The 16,003-nt window shown below is 49.7% G+C and overlaps 1 protein-coding gene across 4 annotated transcripts in view; it reads right to left on the bottom strand.

Annotated features, from left to right (window-relative positions):
* The window catches only part of LOC147018231 (uncharacterized), a 91,227-nt gene extending 88,328 nt beyond the window's left edge, over positions 1-2,899 (bottom strand). For 2 of the 4 annotated variants that reach the window (XM_085897726.1, XM_085897722.1), the window contains exon 1: positions 2,438-2,708. Coding sequence is in view for 1 of the 4 variants with exons in the window: in XM_085897721.1 (XP_085753847.1) it covers positions 2,438-2,716 (279 nt within the window). In the remaining 3 variants the exon portion in view is untranslated. Of the gene's footprint in view, positions 1-2,437 lie in introns of all 4 variants that reach the window. The other 2 variants (XM_085897721.1, XM_085897723.1) reach the window with 2 other exon arrangements.
* Positions 2,900-16,003: the final 13,104 nt, after the last annotated feature.

A 16,003-nucleotide genomic window follows, 5' to 3' on the forward strand; every position in this document is an offset into this window, starting at 1 on the left:
ATAATCCATCCATAAATTTGAGATATTTTTTTATATATTGTTTTTGGCCAGATCCCTCAATGGTGAAGAACCACTTTAAAAATTCTATTATCCAGATTTGGATTCAGATTCTAACCAAAAATCTAATCAATTAGTCTTTGACACACACACACCCAAACTGCCCACCAAATTTTGTCCAAAATCATCCATAACTTTTTGGGATATCCTGCTCACAAACAGACAAAAAGACAGAGGTGAAGAGCACCTTCGTCCACCTTGGGTGGCAGAGGTAACAAACAACAAAAGCACTGTCAGGAGGCAAGGCGCTCCATTAAGAAAAATAATAAAATAAATAGACAATTGGCTCTAATTGTCATCAAAAAGCAACAAAAGTTCAGGTTTCTACTCCCACAGTCTAAACTGTAATCGCTCCAAATCTACAACGACAACGTATTTTAATGGCGTGCCTTATTCATCTAGAGCCGCAGAGTTGCGCAAACTACAATGAGAGAAGCAATAACACATCAAAGGAAAACACACATGTATGAAAGTACACACTCGCGCTCAACTTTCATCTCACTAAGTAAACATTTCTTCCACCATTTTCACTCTTCAAACAAAATCCCCGGATCGCTCAGTTTCAAAGGAAAAGGGCACCCGACAAGATAATCCATATTTCCTCACTTAGCTCAACATATGCAGATTTCTCGTCTGCAAGGCGAAAGAGCTAGGTTAACAAACTAGCAGGGCTCACACCCTGTAACCCAAGGCAGTGGCTTAATGCTGTTACCGCCATACCAGTGTCGCCTGCTCCTCCCACTAGCCGCGGGCAAGACCTCTGATGTCTGCCGCCTGCTGGGACGACACTAGCAGGCAGTCACGCAACACTGTCCACCCAATCACAGGCCTGTCTCTCCAGGAATTAAAACACATTAAATAACACAGTTTTGTTTTTCAACGCTCATTTGAAACCGTACGCCGCAACATTCATTGCCTGGAGACGGCATTCACATTTCCATGGGAAACCGGCCATTCCAGGTGACAGTGCACTCCTCAAGACGATGTTTTTAAAGAAAAAGAAAATAATAATTACATGTGAAATGGAGGGAGTTTCACACCTTGTCCCCAGGATAAATCATCATTCTACCCAACCTCCTTTCACTTTGTCCTCCTATCATTCAATAAACTCATTACCCTCACCCAAGTCTCCTCTTCGTACCAACCACCACCCTCAGATAATATGTTGATGGCCACAAAGCAGTGGAAACTCCTTCCTGGCATCTGTTTTCATTGAATACCATCGCAATTCACAAAGCAAGACCTTTGCTACAAACACTGCAATTCAACATTCATGATGAGGAGCATGCAAGGGGGTTTTCCACCGCTTTTCCGGCTGTCGTGAGGTCACGAAGTTGGAAGTTTGCTCGAATACCAGCACACAATCACTTGCTCTTGCAAAAGACCCCGCTAGACCTGGAACGTGCACCATTGTCCACCAAATCCTCCAAGCAGACTTGACGACCATGAGGAGGATGACGCCGTCACTGCAATTCCCAAAGTTTGTGTATTCAGGCAAGAAATCCAACCCAGGGAAGGCTCAAAGGAGAATTTTCTCCAACCTGTGAACTCAACACGACGTCTCGTTTGATCCAAGAGCGAAATGTAGAACAAACTCCAAAAGTACGAGTCAGAGCATTTGACGAATCAGTGTTGCCGGGGTAGTACGTCTCGACGACCCCATTCACAAAACAAGCCCCCGACGGTGACCCCTTTAAGAGTACAAACCATTTGACAATCAATTCCTACGTTTATATTTTAAAAGTAGATTTATAACTTTATTTCATTGTTGTGTGAAATCTTTTAACATCTCAAAAAATGAATGACATCGATTACATGAGATCAAGGTGCGAACACGCTCGGGACACACGCTCGGGACACACACACACACACACACACACACACACACACACACACACACACACACACACACACACACACACACACACACACACACACACACACACACACACACACACACACACACACACACACACACACACACACACACACACACACACATCACAAGAACCCATCTTGTCCCTCGAGGAACGGGCGAGGCACGAGTGACGATGTGAAATTCGAATAAAACAAATAATTCCTTTTCAAGATGCACCGGTTGCTGCGTTTTCAGCCAATCACACATCTCCCAGTCGATTCGGTCGAATCGAAGGCCCTTCTGCCCTCTTACACCTGCTGAAACATTCCCACTGCACACCATTACAGGATCACCTACTCTCTCTCACTCTCTCTCTCTCTCTCTCTCTCTCCAAACGATTCTGACATCCGGCAGCAGCTATCCCAACATCACGTTATCTGGAAAAGACTTTTGCCAATGAGACCGCTCACCCGACCACCTCACACGGCTTTACCTACAGCCGCTCATCACCGTCGTGCATACCTGTCGCATGTCTCCCTTTGTCACCATGACCGGCCCTGCCTGGCTGTATCTCGCAGTCATGGGTGAAGCTTTTTCCTCAGAAACCATGCCATCCTCTTCAATCTCGTAGATAACCTCGATCAGCGCCTCGGCGCCGGACCGAAAAGACACCTCCGCAGTCGAAGCCGATGGCCGCACGGCGGCCGCTAAGACGGCACCCAGCAGCACGAAGGCAAGGCCGGCGGCGCTCAGGCCGCGCCCCTTGCCCACAGCCTCGGCTAGCGGCGCTGGCCGGCGCATGTCGCGCCCCGCCCGACAAGCATGGCGCAGCGCTTCTGCCCGTGTGCTCACAAACTCCTCTCCCGCTGCGTTCCGCACTCAGTGGCGATGGACGCGGCGACCTCCGGCTCGATCGACGTTCACTCGGTGTGAACTGACTGGCCGTGGCCTGTGAGGCGGGGCGCCGTGTGCGGCTGACGTCACGAATAACACCCTCCGTACAGGCCGCGCACACATGATTAATAAAATTAATGTTTCCTGTAAAAATCGGCCTCCGTCGCCTCTCGAGGCTGCGGACAATTTAATAACTCCCAAGATATACATAAACTTACATATTTTATCTTTAACAAGGAAACAATTGTCTAAAATACACCGCACCAACACTCTCCATGGGTATAGATGAAAAGATCTATATATTAATACTGAAGGATCAATTTTGTGCTCCTCTTAGCGGTCGAGTCACGTTTTTGTCGGTACTTTGACCTGGACTGAAAGAGACTTCGTACCTGTAAGAGTGCATCGCACATCGTGGCAATCGTCAAACTTCAACTCTGAAGCAGAATAAACACTTTTCGTTTTACATTCGTTTACATGGCGACGTGTGACGTCACCACTGAGAGGCGTCAGGACGTCATGACATCATCGGTCATTCGCTGACGTCATTACGTCTGTCGTTCACAGACCGTCACCGCTGAGCGGTGTAATTCCACTCCTCGAAAATAGCGTCTGCAATGTAAAACCTTCTTCTGTAAAATGCTGACTACCTCAGAATGTGAATTTGACACAAAAAATGTAACAAGAAACATTGTATCTTCTATATATTAATACTGAAGGACCAATGTTGTGATCCTCCTAGCGGTCGCGTCACGTTTTTCTCGGTACTGTGACCTGAGAAGTTTTGACACGGTGTTTGTACGTCAAAGTAGACACGTGCACAAATCAGGGGACTTCTTCACAAGGAGTAGTGTACACCAAAAATGTCGTGTACAAGGATGTTTTGTAGGCCTCATTAGGTAAGGCCATGGAGTACATCGACTGGGATCCGGCTCTGACAAGAGCCGCCACTGGTTGTCATATTGGGCTCATGGAACGGAATCCGTCTGTGACGGGGTTTTGACTAGTTACTAATAATATTGAGGGGAATTTAAGAGTTTCGTGATTCCTCAGGTAATTTCAAGAAAAATCGAGCAATGTAAAGAACGTTCATTCTCTCAAAAACGAACAAAAATAAATTCCACGAGTTGTTCCTTTTAATGCTTATATTATCTCAGGCGACAAAGGTTCGGTTCGCTTATGTCTCAAATCTCCACCACGATGTGTTTAGTTACCAAGCAGCTTGCTAGCGCTTGTCAAGCCAGCCGTTCCTTATAAACGCTTCCGCTCGCTTCAGTGCTTAAGCTACTCGGAGAGCGCTCGACAAGCCGATCACCCCGTGTACGCGAAATTAAAAGCGGGGTTCATGAGCAATTGCCTCATGTTCGTCCGTACAGTCAGACTCCATGTAGTCTGTTTGTCTGGAAACGTCAATTTATGATCGACGAACAACTTGTTTAAAATTGAATGTTGTATTTTGAACGCAAATCAGAAAACAAACCTGCTGTTTATCAGTATTTTAGCTCTGAAAAAAAACAAGAAGAGTGATAATATTTTTTTTTTGTCTACCTCTGTCAAACAACATTGAAAATCATTCCAAACCGGAAACGTACTGTTTTTAGAAGGTTGTTATAAAGGACACAAACAACAGGTACGAAGAACTCGTGTAATGTGATCGTGTTGTGGGGCGGGGTTCGGTGGCGATAAACGACCACTAGGTGGCGCAGTAGAGCCGTCTCCCACCGAACACCCGGAATTTAGGTCGTGACTCTCGAACAACTACAAAGGTCACGGGTTCCTTAGCGGACCGTGGTCGACAATATTTCGACGGCGTCAGGTAGGGTCCACTTGACTAATTCCAATTTACCTAACTACTCACGCCGTCGAGCTACCGGGGAAACCACACCCTCAGCCGACTCTGTCCGTACCGAGTCACATGTACCGACTCGGGTCCGGCGTACCGAGCGGGAGTTACCAGAGCCGCGCCAGTCCCAATGACAACTTACGGCACAAGGCCTCTCTAATTCTCATTACACACCGTGCTGGGTCAATGAAAGAAAGTGACAGACAACGAGCTGGTACATTGAACAATTGGGGGGTTATTTATCAGGGGGGCAAGGGAGCACAAATAGCAGAGTTATCCGAATAAAAGCAATGCACAATGAACAAAAGCACTTAACAATTTCCACTTACAGACGGGGCCCATGGACACACACACACACATACACACACACACACACACACACACACACACACACACACACACACACGAAATGGACACCGTGAGGTCTTTATTCGGTCCCTCAGCCCAGGAGGGAAAGGCGAGCTGGAGACCAGGGCCTTGTCAGGTACCTCTCCGCCTCGTGCGGTCACACCATACTTCAACCACCACGGTTGGACTCGAACCCACGTTCCGAAATCCACGGGCCCACGACCCTGGCTGCTTGGCCTCCACCACCACGATGGACCACAGACAAAAATCCACCACGACCAAGACCAAGCCAATCGCCTCGATGACTGCAGAACACTGGTCCTGACAACCACTCTACTCTTCTTGCGAGGTCCGAGGGATTTCTTCCCCTCCCACTCGCCTCCTGATTGGACGAGGGGTTGTCGGGCGACTAGTGGCCGTCCCTCATTGGTCGGGCCGAACACTCCGTCTGGCTAAGGCGGAGCCGGCCCTGAGGTGATGAGCTTCCTGATTGGACAAGGGGTGGAGTCGGAGCTGAGACGATGAGCGAAGAAGATTCGTTGGCGTTGTGCGGCTTCAAGATGTAAAAAAAAAACTAACTATAAAGAAACTTCGCAGCGCACACATGTAATTCCCATTAGACAGGATGGGACCCTGACTATAAACACATACTTATCGAAATAACTGAAATGCGGGGCTGCTGTCTGTTTGTGTGCAAATGGCTTCCAGATTCGTAACAATAGATCTGGTGATGTAATAGATACTGGGTAAAACGGCGGTAAAACCTGGAATTAAATTATTTACATGCCTTTAAACCTCTTTAAACCTTCATTTAAAATTGAATTATATGCTGGAACACTGGAGAACTCAAATCACCTTCATAACACTTACAAGAACCTCCAGTTTTGCAGAACTTTAGCATGTTAAATAAGGTGGTGTATGTAATAGGAGATGTCAGTGCAATCCTTGTGAAGTGGCCTGGCATGTGTGAGAGAGTGCAGTGGCGTGATGAAGAAGAGGCTGTCGAATGGCTCTGTCGAATGTACGATGCCAATTGAAGCTGCATTCTGTGGTGATCAATAAAGCCTCAATTTTCTCAACTGTGACCCAATGTCGTCATTGTAAGACGTCGCCGTGTAAGATTGTTTCAGTCGCGTTAAACGTCTGCATTTTTGGGGGGTTAATCGAATCTGAATTCGATCTGATCAATGCATCTACACATCCAGGTCCTCAGACAGTTATTTCCTTAAATGCATGTCCAGGATAGACCCATCCCCATGTTTGGTGGGATTTCAAATGTGATGCGTTGAGAAGGGTAAAGAATAGATCCCCTCTCTTATGGGAAGCTATTTTTCTTTATGACATTTATGCATATCACATTTATGCATGTCATTTCTTTCACGGACGCCGACGCCCGCCTTTTTACAGCGACATTGCCACACATTTCTTTCACGGACGCCGAGACCCGCCCTTTTTCGATTGGCGTTTGACACCGCAAGGAATAATAACGAGAGCATGGGTTGTCATAGTAACGGTGTGCAAGTGGGGCGGGGCGAGTTTCGGGGGGGGGGAACTCTGTGTCTGCCGAGACGGGCCGCAGATATAAAAAAGAAGAGGAGGTCCGTGAGGGAGCAAGCGAGCGAGTGAGCATGTGGGTGTCTGACCAGCGCCAATAACCAGACAATTTGTCACTCAGTTCGTCCTTTCCAGTACTTGAGGGAGCGTGTGGTGCGCGTGTGGGTGTGAACAGCGCCGACAACGACACAATTTGTCAGTCAGTGGCGTCAGTTCGTCTGTTCTGGTGTGGGAGTGACCAGCGCCGTCAACGAGTGAGGCACGGGTCGGTCACCAACAAGTGAGGCACGGGTCTGTCACCAACGAGTGCGGCACGGGTCGGTCACCAACGAGTGAGGCACGGGTCAGTCACCAACAGACCGTGTGGGTCACTTCACCAGTTTCGTGAAGTGTGAGGAGCTGCCCATGTCGCAGCACCAGGGTTTAAACCCGTGACAGACGATCTCGGTGCCCCCCAGACGTCGACTGGCTGTCAAGACTGTTGGCGAGTGGGTGCACAGCAAGACTGGGTACTTGCGACAGACAAGACACGCACACATTTCAGGACGTTTTCACTTGACGGACGACTTCTCTCTGGTGAGCGTGATGACTCTTCTCCCCCCCCCCCCCGAACGATCTGCTGGGTACCCTTGGCTGTGTTTAGTTGTAAGTCAACCCCCAATAGGCATCTGCTCTCTGTGTCTTTCCTGTCATTTTTATTGATTTTGCCTGATTAATTATTCATTTGATTGCTTTGGAATTTATTCACTTATTTACCTCAGGAAATAAAAAATTCTTTTTATTCATTTATTTTCTAATTAATAAATCATTTGTTGACGTTCCAATCTGTCCGTGTTTGTCCTTTCCTTCCATTGGTCTAGCATTGTCCGAACCGAGATAGACTGGGAGGTAATTACCACAGATTTGACCAAAAATAGTCGGCACACACCAGCGGTTAAAACGCTCGGCTGCCCGAATTAAAATCTAATCAAGATAACATTGGTGCTTTGCCGAGGGTGCGTCCCCACTCAGGTAACCACGTGACCTCTAGTTAAACGGAATAATTCGACGGTGGACACTGGAACTCGTGGTTAACTGGGTGGCGTTCGTGGTTCTATGCAACCCACCGTACCACAACGTTAATTGTGAGCGGTGGCCCCAGGTCCGGCTCTTCCGAGGACAACCAGGGATTAAACCCCCTGAGTAACAAACTGGTGTCTCGGTACCGGTGGCCGTAATAATATCTGATATATAAAGCTCATTCAAACCACTCTCAATGACTGACTGATATAAATATCCGGCACCTTTCGGGTGACATAGAAAGCTGTACTTGCACATGCCGATGGACATCGAAGCCGATACACCGGGAAATATCACAGAACCATCGGAAAGTGTCCGTAAATGAAAATATAAATAAATGAAAATAAACAAATGAAAAAAATTAATGCAGGTGAGTGACTCGAGACAATGTGGAAGCACACGGTTCATTATTGCTTAAAGTGTGTAGGCAGACCCCACAAGTAATTATATAAGATGAATGCCATGCTGGACTTCCGAAATCCAGGAATGGCCTCAATCGAGACTTCGTTATAGTGGAAGTACAGCGAGTGCTCTGTAGATCATCCCGAACATGTGATTATCCTTTTTGGTTACTTGAGTGACATGGTTGGCTTGTCTGAGGGTGTCGTGAATTTACTCCGAGGGCCTTGATTCTCTTTTTGGATCCTCGTGGAGGATCTTTAAGTCTTACTCACGTTGTTGTTCTTGTGGACTTTTTTGTTTCACAGCCTACAGTTTTCATCGAAACTTCCTGAAACTTGACGTATATATTGTTATGAATTTGGAATTCAATTGCACACAACATACAGGTTCCCTTAGTCAGCTATGTTGATAAGTGCATGTTCCCTAGATAGCTCACCTTCCATTGTTTAAATGTTATGAAATTGATTAGATGCACTGCGGATCGATTTAATAGTTAGGGAGTGAACAATGGAGACATCCCTCCCCCCTCTTCTGCGAAGAGGAAGAAGAACCCTGCGGTGACGTCAACAACTCCCTTCCACCCGTGGTTGAGCGGGGGGGGGGGGGTGGATCACGAGGGCATGAGTCATGTCGGGTGCGGGGGAGGGGGTGCAAAGGATAAAGAGGACATCTTTTCTTTGTTCGAAAAGAGTCCCGAGGTAGGGCTGAGTTCATGGTAGTCCCGTGGGAGAATTCGTGTGCTGAGTCCCGTGGGAGGAGTAAGCTTTTTTGCTTCGGAGAGAGCAGTCGTTCAGCAGGCCATCGGGTCCTGCTTGGCTTGCTTGGCTTGAGGCCTTCGGAAGCTTTTTGCTTCGGCTGGCTCAGTGAGCTTCGGCTGGCTCAGTGAGCTTCGGCTGCTGCTTTGTTTTGGAAGGAACTTGAGCCAGTTGTTCGGCTCGAGCTGCGAGTGGAGGCTTCTTCCTCTTCTTGGTTCGTGGAGCTTTTCGTTCTCCATTTTGTTTCCCGGCTTGGTGCGACGCATCGACCTCTTCTTGGAGTTGGATCCTCAGGGAAGCGACGATTGACAGGAAGGATCGGCGCCTCGTCTCACCGGCACGTGTTGAGAAGCGCGGGAGGATTCGCGGGAGCTTGGGAAGGATCGCGGCGATTGGATCCAGCTCGCTCTCGCTGGAGCCCGGGTCCGGACAAGTTGAAGACCACACGAGGTCAAAAGGTTCGAGTCAAGCTCTGAGTTTCAGCTCACCTGTCCTCCGAGCTGGAGCTCGTGATTAAAGGCCTTTGCCACCATTTCGTGTGTGTGTGTGTGTGTGCGCGCGCGCGTACGTGTGTCCGTCTAATAAGGAGGAACTGCTGTTAAGTGTAAATGACTGTACATAATAAGTAGACGGTTGAAGTTCTTTTGTCGTGCTTTTGTTGCTTGTATAATTTCTTTCGTGTTTTGCCTTATTTAATTGCATACGTGTTTCATTATAATAAATGTCCTTGTGTGAATGTAAACCTGCTCGTTGCGTCCATTCCCTCATTGACTGAACATTTCGTGTGTTGGGAGTTAGAAAGCCGTTGGTTTGTCGTAATAGGGGGACATTTGGACCGACGGTTCTCGGCGATTACGCCGCTCGGAATCGCGCACGGACAAGCTCGCCTCGGCGGTTTGTTCCGTACGAGATCCGTCGAGGGTGGAATACCCCGGTAGTTGGATCACGTGGGTATTTAGGTACATTGACGATTGGCAATCGACCCTACCCCACGTGATGTGCCGATTGGCGTATTTCGGTTCTTGTACAAGGACCCATCGCTCGGAGTTAGCCGGGCGGCGATCTATATTCCGGGCGATCGGTCGGGCCGACTCGACTTGCGGCTCCGTTCAGAGCGGTCGGTTGGCGGCCGACCCCCGGCCCGGTAACAATTGGTTGTCAGGAGTGCGATTCGGCCCCTCCGCCTCCGTAGCAAAATTCACGGAGTTGGATCAGGGGTATACGGAGCAAACCCCCCCCCCCCCGTGTCCCCAAATTACGAGCGTTATAAATTTTATTCCCAGCACGTAAAATGTTCAGCCAAGGCGAGCAGGGGTAGGAGGATTAGGAAAGGATGTAGAAATAGTAGAATCCATGGCCCAGGATGAGATCCCTGAGCAGGAAATTCTCATTGTGCAGAAGCAATTCCCCCACAATCGAACCCAGAGCCGGAAATGGGCGCAGCGGCAGAGGCCGCGGTGGATGACACCCCCTCCCTTCCTCCGTCAAAATCCCCCCGCCCCGATTCTTGCCGAATCGGCTCAGCCGAGTACTTTTTTGACATGGCCCAGTTATTCGCAATGCTGGCGGAAATGAATAAAAAAATGGATAAGAATGCGCAACAAATGGATGAGAATGTGCAAACGCTGTGGGGTGAGATGAGAAGCGTGGGGCGAGGCCTGCAGGCGGGCAGAATGGAAATTGAGAGGAGCGAAACGCGGGCAGTGGAGCTCAAAATGGCGGCGCCACGTGTTGGAGCGAACGAGCTGAGGGTGAGTGTGGACTGTGTCAGTCCCGCAGTGGAGGACAAAATAATACGGGAGACATGTTGGCCGAGACTCGTAACGGCAGAGAAAGTGACGGTGACAGAGAGGGAAAAATTAAATGGGGGTGACTGAGACGTGGAAGAGACACTTGGAGACGACAGAGATAATGAAGGAAGTGAAAGAAATAACAGACGCTAGAAAAAGTAGAGGAGAGACTACACGATAAGGACGGGGTGAAAGACGAACACACACACACAATGAGTTAGTGGAGGACGATGACGGGGAGCTCGGGGAATGTGTCGTGACCCGGTGCAAGCAGCCGGATAGCCTCCTTATGGAACGAGGGGAGGGAATATTCCCCCTTGAAGCGGATCTCGACCAGGTGGGTCTGGTCGAGCCGAGCGAGTTAGGAGGGCGAGTGCTGTGATTGGGTGCACGCGAGGCTTGGGGGGTTTGGAGGCCCTGGGAACCCTTGTGGTGATGCAAATCTCCAGCGTGGTCGTCCCGGTGTGTGTGGTTACGAGTGTGGCGAAATGCGTGCTGGAAGAAGGACGATGCGTGAGTGAAAAGGTGTTTAAGGGAGAAGTACCGTGTGTGAAAGAAACCGCGTGTGTGAGGTCGCTGTACGTGAGGGAGATGACAGTCGGTATGCGGGAGGACGCAACCGCATCCCCGTGTCCGAGTGCCATGGTGGAGTGTGTGAGCGTCGTAGCACGCAGGAGTGTGCGCGTTGAATGGCGACGGCGAATGCGACAGATGAGGGACAAAGGCCGGGTAGCGGCTGCAGCTATTTTGGGAACTGTGCCGTGTTTGCACAGCAGCGAGCGCGGGGTCCGTGCCCTACGCACAAGGCCGCCACGTGCGCGGCTGCGCAGGTGAAAACCGGTCCGGAAACGCCAGCGGTGGATGTTAGCCGATCCCGCGGACGGACAGAAGCTGGGCTGGATTCGGAATTTGGACCGGATGGGTTCTCCACGCGAGCGTGTTTGTAAAGCTCCGACGAGCAGAGCACGTGTTCACGTGGGGAACCCCTCGAAACGCGGGGCTTGCTTTGAGATGCGCAGAGTGACGTCATGGCTGCACGTGTTTTTGGAATCCGGCAGAAGGGAATTCCTGCCGGATGGTACCGTCCAAGAGGGACGAGGTGCGCGGGGTGCAAGCAGCTGCCATGACGTCACGGAAAAAGAGCGCGGCTGTGAACTGCCGCGCTGGTGGTGCGCATTATGAAAAAAAAAGAGTTGAGAAAAGCAAGCCTCGCTTCGGGTGAACAGGATTCCCAGGCAAGGGGTGGAAGGCCCCCTTGTTTGGGGGCACAGGAAGTACTAGTTAGGAGGATGGGTTAGAGATAGTTAGACCGGCTTCATGGGGACATGGGTTGTACCTCATGGAGCCCGTGGAATGGATTCGTCAGAGGGATTTCAGTTTAGATTGAGGAAATGGGAATTGTTGGATTTTTGGAGACATGGACAGACCTGGAAATGTGTAGTGGAGACGTAGCTTAGCTATGTAGAGTAAATGGAACGTGCATGAGTTTTAAGGGATGACGAGGGAGCAAGAGTGAGTCAGGGGATTTAGTTGGAAGGATGGCAGTGTGGAGTGTTGGTGTGAGTTGCGAAATGGAAAGTGTGTGAGGAATGAGTGTGGGACAGTGGGCCCAAGTGTGCGAATGGAGCGAATGTGGTATGCATGGTGCGAATGACTGGTTGGGGGAAGGAGTGATTCCCACCCAAGAGACCCCGGGGTCAGTTTAATGCTTAGTTCATGGATAGTTAAATTTACTAAAAGGAGGTCGTTTTGTTGTTGGTGTCGAGAGAAGGCACGAAACCCGTTTGGAGGGGTGCAGGAGTTCATGGACCGGCTGGGAGCGTGGCTGTGGAAAGGTGAGTTTTGTTTAGTGGGCACCCCGGGCACCGGACTAGTCAGCCAGAGTAGGCCAAGGACCAAGAGGGGCCGGGATAAAGTAGTGGGCACGGGCGACCCGTCGGAAACGGGACCCCTAGCGCCAGAATGCCACGGGGGCAGTGTAGTGGGCACGGGCGACCCTTGGAAAGGGAACTGGGGCATCAACACGCCACGTGGGCATCGGAGGGGGGAAATGCCAGAGAGGGCAACCCCCACATTTATAGGGAGCAGCTAGGCTCGAAGGCAGCCTGCGGGCCTGGGGGTGCCATGATTAGAGTTCGGCAGAGGGGGAGTTCCTGCCAGTTGAGCCACGCTGCCCAGCCAGGAAATTGTGCGAGGGCACGTATGAAAATTTGAGGGCAAGGCCCAAACTTATAATGGACACCAACACAGGCGACGGGAATCATGGTTTTTTAGAACCGATAGTTTTAAAGTGTGAGGCGCTTTTGGAAAGCCCTGGGGTAGATAGGAGATGTACCCCTTCGCACCATCCATCCCTTCACTCGTTGTAGGCCGCTGGACTCACCTTGGTAGATCGCTGAACTCTGAGGAGGCCATTCTGAGGCTTTGTTGGGCCTCGAGACAGGACGCTAATCTCTCCCTATTCCCCTCCAGAGAGGGAACGTAGGGTTGGGAGTAGGCTAGGTGGACATGATAGGCTAGCTGGACAAAGACAATAAAGGGGGTTAGGGAGACAATTGTAAAAGGGAAATAAAAATAAAGAGGGGCTAAATTTTGTTGTGTTGTGTGGCAAATTAAGGGAGTGGGTATGGACAGAAACAGGCAAAGGCGATAGAGTGGGGGGAGACAGTCGGCTAGGTCCGAGCTCGCCTTCAGAGCAGCCGGCACCATCGCACTCCCTCCAGACCTGATGGAACCACACCAGAGGCCGGCCAGCTTCACCTGCCGGCCTGTTATGCTGCAGCTGCCTGTTCTGCATGGGCTTACCTTGCCATGCCTAGTTGCCTGCGTCTGCCATGATCCCATGCCTGCTAGCCCTTGTTTGCGTTTGCCCCTGTGTCCATCCATCACCATGCGTGCCAGGACCATCCAGTTTTGTGAGGACTGCCTTGCAGGCAGCCTGTGCATCCAGTCCATTCTTGTGTTTTGCGACCATCTCCATCCATTCCCCTGCACCAAAGACTTTGCTATGACTTTTGCCTTTCCCCTTTTACAGATCACAAGTCCTGGGCCATGGTTAGTGTAATGTAATAGATAAGTTAACATTGTAAATACGTGGAACCCCACCTGCATGTTTGTTTTAGCGCCGGCAATTTTAGTAAAGTTGTCCGAATGAGTCTGTGAGAGTTTGTTTAGTTAGTTACGCAGCGCATGAGGTTATTTATTTTTGGGACACGCATAAAGAAATGTCGCACTCAGGGATCCGAAGGTAGAACGTACTGGGGGAAAACTTACACATGCTGGTCACAGGAAAATTTGACGACTCGGGACGAGTCTGTAAAAAGGGGAGGGGGTAGTGTTACGAATTTGGAATTCAATTGCACACAACATACAGGTTCCCTTAGTCAGCTATGTTGATAAGTGCATGTTCCCTAGATAGCTCACCTTCCATTGTTTAAATGTTTTGAAATCGATTAGACGCGCTGCAGATCGATTTAATAGTTAGGGAGCATACAATGGAGACGTCCCTCCCCCCTCTTTTGCAAAGAGGAAGAAGAACCCTGCGGTGATGTCAACAACTCCCTCCCACCCGTGGTTGAGCGGGGGGGGGGGTGGATCACGAGGGCATGAGTCACGCCGGGTGCGGGGGAGGGGGTGCAAAGGATAAAGAGGACATCTTTTCTTTGTTCGAAAAGAGTCCCGTGGGAGTCCCGAGGTAGGGCTGAGTTCGTGGGGGAGTCCCGTGGCAGAGTTCGTGGGAGTCCCGTGGCAGAGTTTGTGTGCTGAGTCCCGTGGGAGGAGTAAGCTTTTTTGCTTCGGAGAGAGCAGTCGTTCAGCAGGCCATCGGGTCCTGCTTGGCTTGAGGCCTTAGGAAGCTTTTTGCTTCGGCTGGCTGCTGCTTTGTTTTGGAAGGAACTTGAGCCAGTTGTTCGGCTCGAGCTGCGAGTGGAGGCTTCTTCCTCTTCTTCTTGGTTCGTGGAGCTTTTCGTTCTCCATTTTGTTTCCCGGCTTGGTGCGACGCATCGGCCTCTTCTTGGAGTTCGATCCTAGGGGAAGCGACGATCGACAGGAAGCATTTGTGCCAGGTCTCACCAGCACATGTTGAGAAGCGTGGGAGGATTTGCGGGAGGATTAGCGGGAGCTCGGGAAGGATTGCAGCGATTGGATCCAGCTCCTTCTCGCTGGAGCCCGGGTCCGGACAAGCTGAAGACCACACAAGGTGGAAAGGTTCGAGTCAAGCTCTGAGTTTCAGCTCACCTGTCCTCCGAGCTGGAGCTCATGATTTAAGGCCTTTTCCACCATTTCTTGGGTGTGTGTGTGTGCGTACGTGTGTCTGTGGGCCCGTCTAATAAGGAGGGAACTGCTGTTAAGTGTAAATGACTGTACATAATAAGTAGACGGTTGAAGTTCTTTTGCCGTGCTTTTGTTGCTTGTATAATTGCATACGTGTTTGCCTTATTTAATTGCATACGTGTTTTATTATAATAAATGTCCTTGTGTGAATGTAAACCTGCTCATTACGTCCATTCCCTCATTGACTGAACATTTCGTGTGTTGGGAGTTAGAAAGCTGTTGGTTTGCCGTAATAGGGGGACATTTGGACCGACGGTTCTCGGCGATTACGCTGCTCGCAACCGCGCACGGACAAGCTCGCCTCGGTGGTTTGTTCCGTACGAGTTCCGTCGAGGGTGGAATACCCCGGTAGTTGGATCACGTGGGTATTTAGGTAAATTGAAGATTGGCAATCGACCCTACCCCACGTGATGTGCCGATTGGTGTATTTCGGTTCTTGTACAAGGACCCGTCGCTCGGAGTTATCCGGGTGGCGATCTGTATTCCGGGCGATCGGTAGGGGCGACTCGACTTGCGGCTCCGTTCAGAGCGGTCGGTTGGCGGCTGACCCCCCGGCCTGGTAACAATATGTAAAAATACCCTGCGCTGACAGTAACGATCTCCGATTTTGAAAATTCCTTCTAGAAAAAAAAGTTATGAGGTCAAAATATCTTCGCTAATTGAAATCGCCTAAAAAATTATCTCCGAAACTAGGCAAGCTTTTTGAATTCTGTTTGCGGGAATCGAACAGGGCATTAGCAGAGATGAATTACCGCACATATGATACATCACTATGACGTCATATCAATTTTTATGATGTCATTCCTATTTTTTGACATTTTTTGTTTCACAATCCAGAGTTTTCATCGGATCTTCGTGAAACTTCATGTGTATATGCAGAAAGCCCACGCGCAGGCAGTAACCATCTCCGATTTTGGAAATTCTTCCTAGAAAAAAAAGTTGACGTCATAATATCGCCGCTAATGGAAATCGCCTATACCATTATCTCCGAAACTGGGCAAGCTGTTTGAATTTTGTTTGCGGGAATCAAGCCGGGCATTAGCAAAGATAATTTATCGCAAACCTGATGCATCACAATGACGTCATATTCCTTTTTATGATGTCATCTTTA

The sequence above is a fragment of the Eptatretus burgeri genome, chromosome 10 (genome assembly GCF_056783735.1).
Source record: "Eptatretus burgeri isolate ZD-2024b chromosome 10, Ebu_testis_v1, whole genome shotgun sequence".
NCBI classification, from domain to species: Eukaryota; Metazoa; Chordata; class Myxini; order Myxiniformes; family Myxinidae; genus Eptatretus; species Eptatretus burgeri.